At 39.7% G+C, this 9,963-nt stretch overlaps 1 protein-coding gene across 3 annotated transcripts in view; it reads right to left on the bottom strand.

Annotated features, from left to right (window-relative positions):
• Positions 1-373: 373 nt before the first annotated feature.
• SLC19A1 (solute carrier family 19 member 1) overlaps positions 374-9,963 on the bottom strand; it is a 96,683-nt gene continuing 87,093 nt past the window's right edge. For 2 of the 3 annotated variants that reach the window (XM_063430064.1, XM_063430061.1), the window contains exons 2-6: positions 8,261-8,528; positions 2,841-3,594; positions 1,868-2,060; positions 1,451-1,592; positions 374-1,246 (exon numbers count right to left, since the gene is read on the bottom strand). In XM_063430064.1, coding sequence (XP_063286134.1) covers positions 1,067-1,246; positions 1,451-1,592; positions 1,868-2,060; positions 2,841-3,594; positions 8,261-8,506 — 1,515 coding nt within the window. In that variant the 5' untranslated portion in view covers positions 8,507-8,528 and the 3' untranslated portion in view covers positions 374-1,066. Of the gene's footprint in view, positions 1,247-1,450; positions 1,593-1,867; positions 2,061-2,840; positions 3,595-8,260; positions 8,562-9,963 lie in introns of all 3 variants that reach the window. The other variant, XM_063430063.1, reaches the window with a different exon arrangement.

Below are 9,963 nucleotides of genomic sequence, written 5' to 3'. Positions count from 1 at the left end.
TTTTTAGTCCTTTGATGATTAACCTAACAACCCCTTTACTTATATCCATTATTATTATTTTTAGTTCTTGAGTGGATCTCAATAACTGGACTCCTTCATTTTGTTCTCCTCTGTGCATGAGGTGTGCACTTTACTGATGGATCGTGTGTAAATTACTTTGGCAACTGAAACAGAACGTTGCTTAACCTCTGTTAATTCTCAAAAATATACGTCTTAAGAGTATAAAAGGAAATGGAAAGACGAATTAAAATAAATAAAAACGAGGGGAAACAAAACTAAAAACAAAAAACTGCAATGTGACAGTGCCAGTTTCAATAGCTTGTCTTTTAAAAAAAAAAAAAAAGAGGGAAACTTCTCCTGGACGTCTAACAGCCAGGGAAGAATATTAGGGTTCAAGAACTGATTTCTATTAACACAAAGCACTTCAGCAAGCAGAAGTGATTTATGAGTTTGTTCCTTTAAGCAGCAAAATATTTGGTATTGGTAATTTGATTGTCCAGTTCTGTGTCTTTCCCTGATCTCACAGGTATTATTGGTCCTGAGGGATAAAATTATGTGGCATGTAACACCCCTTTTAGAACAGCAACAATTCAAATAATGCTGCAGTCTTCAAGCTGTGCGTCTGTCTTCCAGTGTCGTTATGGATTGATGCAGTGAGTAGGCACTTTAACTTAAGATGGTGAAGTCATTTTCTCTGTATTCTATAATCAGGTCTCTAGAGCTAGACTATTTCTTCAAATTTTATGTGTATCTACAGTAGTGATCTTGTTTTTGGCAACTCAATCTCCCTGAGTTTAAGCCTCAAATCTAACGTTGTCTTTCGATCAGTATTCATATCACATGTTGGAAATGATTCACAGAAGGCGCTTCCTTCATTTTCACATTTTGTCTTGTGTGGTGTTGCTCAAAGAATAACGGCCCCACAGAATTCATGTACTCGTTTCAGCCGATGTCACGATCTCTTGATCTGTCCTAATGACAGATACCTGGCCATAGGTCAGCCTGATGTACAAGAGGAGGCTATAAAAATCCTATTCATAGTATTCTATGAGGTCAGAAGCAGTTTTCATGCGCAGGAATCACTAGTGGTGGCTTTGTCTGTCATTGCAGTCTCGTTGGTGTTATTTTCTGGCAGAGGTTTACGTTTATTTTTTTTCTCATCGTGCTTGTATTTGCCAATGACCCAGACAGCAGCCCCAAGATAAACCACAGCCAAGAGTGTAAAGTAAACGAAGTACACATAGAACTAAAAAAAAAAAAAAAAAAAAAAAAAAAAAAAACACACATTAGGAATTTAGTACATTACTGATATAGCATGTGCACAACAGGAGAACATAGCAGTGCCCTTATCATCAGACATACACATCAGAGAGCCATAACCCACTCAGATACATATGTGACCAACAATAAATTCAATGCATATTTTTACAAACATTCACCATTCATTTACCTGTAGGTGTATCGAAAGAGCCAGACCTCTCTTGTCAGCAATTATGATCGTGATTATAGTTTTCAAAATGGTCGCGAAGAAAGTGTTAACACCAAACACAAGAGCACAGAGCTCTTTAGATAGGGAGCTTGCAATTTGAAATCTGAAAAATAATAAGGACTAGCTGTCATATGTGATTTCTTAGAGCTGCATGGAAAGGAGGTAATTACATTGACGGTGACAGAGATACCTCCAGTTATAAAGGAAAGGTAATGAGGTTAATGATTACAGCTTACAACATGTGTGTCAAAGAGTACAGGGTCTGCTTATTATTGCTAATGGTCCTGCACAGTAGATATAGAATTGGCATATCTTGCATACGTCTTGCAATGTGAACCGGGGACAGGTATATTAATGTTGTATGGAGAGAATACTCACATGGCAATTGGAACCAGGAATTGGTATGAGCTCCTGAAGAGGACATAGGCTGCATAGCACACCCATATACTGCTGGTAGTATTCATAAGGATAAGGAGCCCAGCCTGAAGAGCAGTAACCAGGCCAATTACCAACTCTGACCAAAGGCTCCAGCGAATCTTCAAATAACCAGCAGAAAAGGAAGTGATGGCACCTGTTGAGCAAGTGGACACATTTATCAACACTTAACGGTGCATCAGGTTACACATACAAAATGTAATATTCAACATTCCAAAATTAGCATGTTAGTTAGACCAAGGGTGGCCTAACACAGATCACAAGCTGGCAGTGCTACATGGGAGGTGTAGTTCTACAAAACTTGAGGATATCTACTGCTGGTTTCCAGAAAAAAAAAGGTTAATATCATGTTCAGTTTCCCAGGCTACAATATTTTACCTTGTCATATCAGATCTGTAGAGATGTATCCTACATTCACTCCAGCAAGAACCTCAAATCTCACCTATTCTACAGGTTTAAATAACACTCCTTACACTATAACCACTAGAGTGTGGTGTACTGGTTATGGTGCAGGTAGTGCCCTCGACTCCTTACTGTAAGTAGTAATCAATTTGCTAATGGTTTGACAACATACCTGATCTGATGTTAGTTCACTGGCTGACAGCGACCAGCTGACACTCTCAGCGAATGAGCTGGCTCTGCGCCTTAGGGTTTAACTCAGGAGAGCTAATGGAAGCTCCACCCTGGAAATGACAAGTGCCTGGGGACCCCCAGGTAAGAGGTCAAGTTATAGCTAATAGTTTCCTTACTTTACATGGGTGGGGGCGTCAGGCCACTACTGGAGCTTTAACTACTACAGAATGCATCAATAGTACAGATCCGTGCATACTACTAAAATCTCACTCAGGTTTAGTTTTTTCCATGCTATAAAACTACATACTGCTACTTCTTTCAGAGCACAGAATTGAGGACTCACCGAGGAGGGTAGAAACTGCATCAACAGCTCCATTATATACTTTGCGGTTGTCTATGGTGGGATAGATCTCATTCCATAGAATCTGCACATAGTACAAAATCAAATAGTACCCAGCTGAATTAAAAATCCACCAGAGAGACCAAAGTCTTAGTTGAGGATGACGGAAAGTTTCCTTCACTTCTCTTAGCATGCGGACAATTACAAACTCCCTCCATCCAGAGCACAGTCCTCCCTTCCTGGTTTCAGATGTCATCTTCTGTAGCTCCGAGGGATGACCGCCATTGACATGCTTGGAAAAGTCTTTATTAAAGAAGAGACTTCTTTTGGGACGTTTCAGGAGTAAAGTGAGAATCAATCCAAATATCATGAACCCCAAAGAGATATAATTCAGGGTTTGGAAAGGGACACCTGCAAATGTCAAAAGAAGCTGCCCCAGGACAGAGCTGGTAAAGACTCCCATGAGAATAGAGGAACGGGAGTACCCTGCTGCCCGCTGGTACTTTGCAGGAGTAACCAGTGAGAAAATATACGAAGAATAGGCAACACGAGCTGCCATGGTAATACCATAAAAAAACTCCATGAATTGCATAGCAATGACATCAGCACCAAAAATGAGAAGCAACCACACAGATATGTGGCTTAAACTCTGCAGAATCAGCACTGGTTTGTAGCGCAAGTAATCTGTCAACAGGAAAACTGGCACAAGTACAGCCATATAGGAGTAGCTTAGCACTGGTGTAATCTCATTCGTGACCTGGAAGAATCAAAGAGATGGGTCAGGAATAAAATGCTTGCAGGGTCTCTTACAAATTAGATATAAAAGTGAAGAGCAAAATTATTAATTTAAAGGGACACTATTGTCACAAAAACAACTGAAGCCTAATGAAGCAGTTTTGGTGTATACATCATGCCTCTGAAGTTTTACTACTCAATTCTCTGCCATTTAGGAGTTAAATTACTTTTGTTTTGGTTTATGCAGCCTTAGCCACACCTCCCCTGGCTTTGACTGACACAGCCAGCATGAAACAAAATGGTTTTCACATTGAATCAGATGTAGCTTACTTTCAAAGCTATTGATCTCATGCTCTTTAAATTGTACTTTAATTACATACACAAGCTATTAACAGTGCATGAGATTTGAAATGAAAACAATATTTGCAATAAAGGAAGTGTAAATATTAGATCTCACGGTACATGAAGTGTTTAAGAAGGCTATGTAAGTCACATGCACTTGATATATCGTTATAAACAAAAGAACGGTTACGGCAAATTGAGCACACAAATAGCAAAGTTACATAAAACAAGTTGCATTGAACTATGGTATATATTTATCCACCAACAAACTGATGGAGATTCAGCTAGGGGAGGTAGTGATCAGGGGGAAGGTTACACATGTGGGGAAGGGCTATTGGGAAAGGGTCGGAGGCTAGACAGCCAGAGGGACTGTGCTATTGAGCATCTGAGAATGGTTTAGTAAAGAGTTAAGCCGTCATAAGTTTATAGAAGGATTCTACAAGGGGATATGGTACATTTAGACAGGCTCTTGAGACTGGAGTTTTTGAGTTTTTTTCTTTTCTAAAAATTTAACCCGAATGACTAAATATGGGTTAAAAGCTGTGACTTTAGCCGAGTGGGGGAATGTTTGCAGATCAGCTATTTCAGTTTGCTACAATTCACAGTCTAATAAATAAACGAAAAAAGGGGAACTTTTTTTTATTTTAATAAACCCCATGATATTTATTTAATGTGACACTGTGTGTAAAGTAGTGTGAAAAATTGCATCTCCTCAAAATGGAGAACTTCTATTGGTAGCAAGATAACAGGAAGAAAACAATGAAAATAAAATATATGGAGGAAATAAAAATATAAAAACACATAGCAATGCACATTGTAGATGCTGATTTGACAAGTAGAAACAACAGTTTTAGTAGTAGCTCCTCTAAAGGGGAACCATGTCTGAGAATATTTAATATTATGTTTACTTATCCCTTACATTTAAAGGAACATTTTTGGGTCAGGAATACAAGCGTGTATTCCTGACCCTATAGTGTTAAAAACTCTATTCAGGTGGCCGGCCCCCTTTAAAAAGTTACTAAACATACCTTTATTCCAGCGCCGCATGGGTCCGCCAGAGCTGGCACTACCCCAATCCGCCTTCTTGGCTTAGATCATCAGAATTGACGATCTTAGCCAATGGGGCGTTGTGGGGACGGGGACAAATGCAGCACTGGCCAATCAGTATCTCTTCATAGAGTTGCATTGATCATGGAGACGCTGAATGTCAGCGTTGCACACTGTGCAGTACTGACCCAGGAAGCATCCCTAGTGTGACTGCCACTGGAGTTGTCCCTCACTTTGCAGACAGCATAGAGAGAATATAACTAAAGAAGCAGGAAACTAAACAATGGGATAGATTTATCAAAGTGTTCTGTTCTAAAAATGCAAAAAGGGAGTCAACAATGCTTCATAAATCTCCTCTGGTGAAGCTTGGATGAGTGTGGCGCTCACTTTAGCACATCAGATCCCCAATGAGGAGCATTGTATTGGGCCATGCACCCACAATGACATTGCAGGAAGTGGAGTGGTAAGCAAAAAACAGGTCGCACGAGAATACTGAGAACAGGCAGCAGCTAAAACCCTTCGGTTCTCAAGCTGGTTTTAGCTCATCTTGTGCCATTACAGAGGGAACATCTCTGAAACATATCAGACTGATCCCACCTATACGGGCAGTCCAGATCTGAAATGCCAGCAAGTTCCCACTGCACGAGAGACACAGCAACCCCAGACGATTGTTTCAGCCTTGTTAGGCATCATCAGTGAGGCATAGCTGAAATCTCTCTAGGAAGTAGAGTGGTAAGCAGCGCTGAGGAAGCCTCTGCTCTGGAAAGGGCAAGTAAAAACCTCTTTTATTATTTCTAATTGTACATGTGGTTGGACCTATATAACTAGGAACAGGAGCCCTAAAGTGTTAGGAATACAGGTTTGTATTCCCAAAGCTTTAGTGTTCCTTTAACATACATTTAAAAGAACCTGTAGAATAAACATTAGTAAAAGGTTAGCACAAATTATAGGCAATTTTTTTTTATTTTAATGGTTATTGAACGAGGTCACTTTCAGAAAACGAATGGTTCTCCTTCAAACAAACCAAGCCTAGTTAAAATTGTGGTTAATGAACAAAGCAGAGGATTGCATAGCGAGTCTGAGACTCAGTGGCAAATGTCTGGTTAGAAGTCATGTCAGCATTAACATGCTTTCTCAGCGGTCACTGGCTTAGTGCATTCCTTAATAAATATGGAATGTGGAGAAATCCTAAGACTGGATTGTGAAACAGTTCAAAAGGAGGTAATCCTCACAATAGGTGGGATAGTTATAAGAGGCTTTATACCTGCTTCATCACCTTAAACAATTTAAGGGGGGAGGGTAGTAAACATGTTAAGATTTACAGCTTATGACAGGCATATGACTTTGCAAGAGATCTAAGAATTGTTATATATATATGTTATAAAACTATGTATCTGCTTGCACAGAGATCAGTACCTGACCAAAGGTTTGTTTTTCCTGAGGACGTTTCAAAAGTGCTGACAACAAAACAAAAGCAGCAGCACAAAGCATAATACATGCAGTTGATTCTGGCATCTACAGGTGTCCATTATACTTTAATAATGTTAACTAGGAAGAGTTCTGTTCAGAGCACTAAGACACTGGAGAGGCATATACAGTACTGCCTTAGCTTTAACAGTGGATAAGGTCAAAACACAGACAGATAAAATGAGTAAAGTAGAATGGTGTACTATAAAAAAGTATCTTAATAAACCAAGTGACCGAAGACTTACTAAAGGAACACTTCAGGCACCATAACTACTACAGTGTGCATTAGTTGTTATGGAGATAGATGTGCTCTGGTGGTCGCCCTTCCCGAATGTAAAAGTAGTCAAACTATTTTTTAATGTTATGACTTGTTCCCTGAGGCCTCTGCCCACCTTTCCCCTTCCGCTCTGAAAAGACGGAGCTCGTAACATACTAGCTCATTGGCTGTGTTCGTCAGCTGATCACCAGGCTTAGTTCAAGACCCTGTGGTGTTTATAGTGCACTGAGTGTTCACTAAGGTATATTTTCTATTATATATTACTTTTTTTTTTTTTTTTTTTTTTTTTTTAAGTGTCAGGTGTTATGGCTCCTTTAATTTTAGGGCAGCACAGGGGCATACATGTCTCGGTACATCTGAGACGGTTAAGAGTTACATAACTGTTATTTGAGAGAGCTGAATTAAAATGGTTGCATATAGCATCTGCCTTTCAGGAATGCAGCTCCTACTAGCCTCAGCCTGCCTGGGACATGTGTGATACATAATGGTGAAGCAAATATTATAAGAATATAATACTACAGAGGGTTTTGGGAATATCATACGACTAAAGGATGCGCAAGTCATGAACTACTCTAGAAACCGGAGGTGCCATTATTTTCCCACAATTTATAATTCACAATTATGTATCTTAAATTGGGACTAGGGTTCCTTTGATCACCACTGAACTACCACTTCAGAGCCCCAACTACTCCTATCCTTAAAGGACCACTATAGTGCCAGGAAAACAAACTTGTTTTCCTGGCACTGCAGTATTAATAGGTCACCCCCACCCTCATGGCCCCCCTCCCGCCGGGCTGAAGGAAGAGGAAGTGGTTAAATCACTTACCTTTCTCCAGCGCCAGGCTCCCTCAGCGCTGGGGACTCTACTCCTCATTCGGACGTCATCGGCTGAATGTGCATGCGCGGCAAGAGCCGCGTGCACATTCAGTCAGTCCATGGGAAAGCATTTTCAATGCTTTCCTATGGATGGCAGAGTCTGCTGCAAATAGCCACTATATAGGGCAAACAGAGACTTGCTTGTCCCAGTGCCCCTGTATTCAATAGAGTGAGCCAGATGTTTTTTATTGCATGGTGTGATATCACCAACAGTGCACTACAAGATTTAAAGTCATAATCTGTTGACCACACACATTTAAATATAAACTCTCATCTACATGTCGTAATATTTTACACATCAGCTCGAAAAGGTTGTGTCTTCACAACACTTCCAGAGTGGCAATCACAATATGTACCTAATGCACATGCCTCAATGCTTCCCTATGGGGATTTCACTGGTGACCTGGAATCTGTTGACGAAGATGAAGTGTTCTGGGTGCCTATAGTGCCCCTCAAAAGGAAAAGCAGTCCCTACTTTTTCTTATGTATTTTTAAAACCAAAAAAACAACACAGCCGATGAAAGAAAAAAGGAAATCAGAATGAGACACTGGAAGTTATGGGGATACGCACCATGTAAATTTAAAGTGTTTTTTCATGGTTTTTAACCATACTATGAATGTGGCACGCTGTTGGGTATTGGTTTGGAATTATGTTTGGAGAATGGAGCATGGGACTAACCTGCTGTTTCGTGAAGTTCCTCTCTGGGCTCAACAGGAACGGAGTTATGAAGCTTTCTCCAGGTCGTAACTGTGTCATAAAGCCATAGAAACACAGATAGAAAAGCAGAAACTTCCATTCGTTCTGTTCTGCAGGAGGAGTTTTAGGTTCCTCAGTCGGTGATGGCTGCTGTTCCTCCACAGGAGAATACTGCAGTTCAATAGGCTGAGGATCCTGCTTTTCATCCTCTTCTTTATTTGACTCCATCTGAGCTCTATTGTCAGTGAAACTAAGAAAATGTATAGAAAATTATGCATATGATCTATAACACAAAAAACACACACACAAAACAAAACAAAAATAATAAAATGGCTTATATTCAATTACTAGGTAGACTGAGGAACTCCCCCCCATCCTCCCTCCCCCCCCCCCCCATCCCCCTCTCCCACATAGCAATCTCGGTAGAAGTTTCATCTGATGTATCATAGACTAGCAAGGTTATTCCGTAAAAATACAAGAATTGTCTGGAATTTTCCAGGAAATTCCAAATTCTAGTCTAAAATAGTTAATTCAGAAAAAAATTAATCTCCAGATAAGCTATTTTCCTAGCTTATCTGTTGTGGTCTATTAGGGTTTATTAATAAATTGAGAATTCAAATAGAATTTGGAATTTAAGGACAAAATAGCCAAACTGGAAAATCTGGTTTGGCTACTTTGGCCTTGAATTTACTATTCACTTTTAATTCTCATTTAGTATGTATCTTTAAGATTTGAAACTGCCTGGTCAGCTCCCAGTTGTATTCTTTAGGCACAATTAGCACATAATTGAAAAAACAAACAATGTAAAACATATTTCAATAATTACCCCAAAATCAATATCAATCTAGTTTCCCTCATTTTCAAGCACTCCTAAATTAAATTCACTGACACATTGTATTTTATTTCTCTTACAAGCTACTTCTCTCTCGCTCTCTGACACATGACATTAGAAACTGGAGTGTTTTCTGTTTTACTGAAGCCTCACAAGATTTTGGTCACTCACATTTTCTTCCCAGTGATGTCATAATTATAACCTAAATTCATGTAAGCTTTCTATGTCACCAGCGCCACTTTATTACATAACTGAAATTCTATCAGCATCACTCTATCGAGCTCTAGTGACCAGCATCGCACTCTAGCAGTAGTGATCAACAAGTTTATTCTCCAACACCCCAGTGTTCACCAAGCATAATTTACCAGCAGTCACATGCTATGATCAACAAATATTATTCTCTAGCACTCTGGTGATTACCAAGCATTATTGTCCAGCATACTTGTAATCAGCAAACATTCTCCCGCATTCTAGTGATTAGCAAGCATTATGCTCCCGCACTCTACTGATTAGCAAACATCATTCTCCAGCACTCTAATGATCACCCTGCATGATTCTCCACCACTCTATTACTTCATCATATGTTGTTCTCCAGCACTTTATTACTTAATCACGTATTATTCTCAGCACTCTAGTGATCACCCTGCATTATTCTCCACCACTTTATTATTTCATTGTGTATTAATCTCCAGCATTCTAATGATCAACCTGCACTACTCACCAGCATTCTAGTGATCACCTTGCATTATTCACCAGCATTCTAGTGATCACCTTGCATTATTCACCAGCATTCTAGTGATCACCTTGCATTATTCACCAGCATTCTAGTGATCATCCTGCGATATTCTCCAGC

The sequence above is a fragment of the Pelobates fuscus genome, chromosome 8, assembly GCF_036172605.1.
Source record: "Pelobates fuscus isolate aPelFus1 chromosome 8, aPelFus1.pri, whole genome shotgun sequence".
NCBI classification, from domain to species: domain Eukaryota; kingdom Metazoa; phylum Chordata; class Amphibia; order Anura; family Pelobatidae; genus Pelobates; species Pelobates fuscus.
This window is presented reverse-complemented; position numbering and strand designations above follow the sequence as displayed.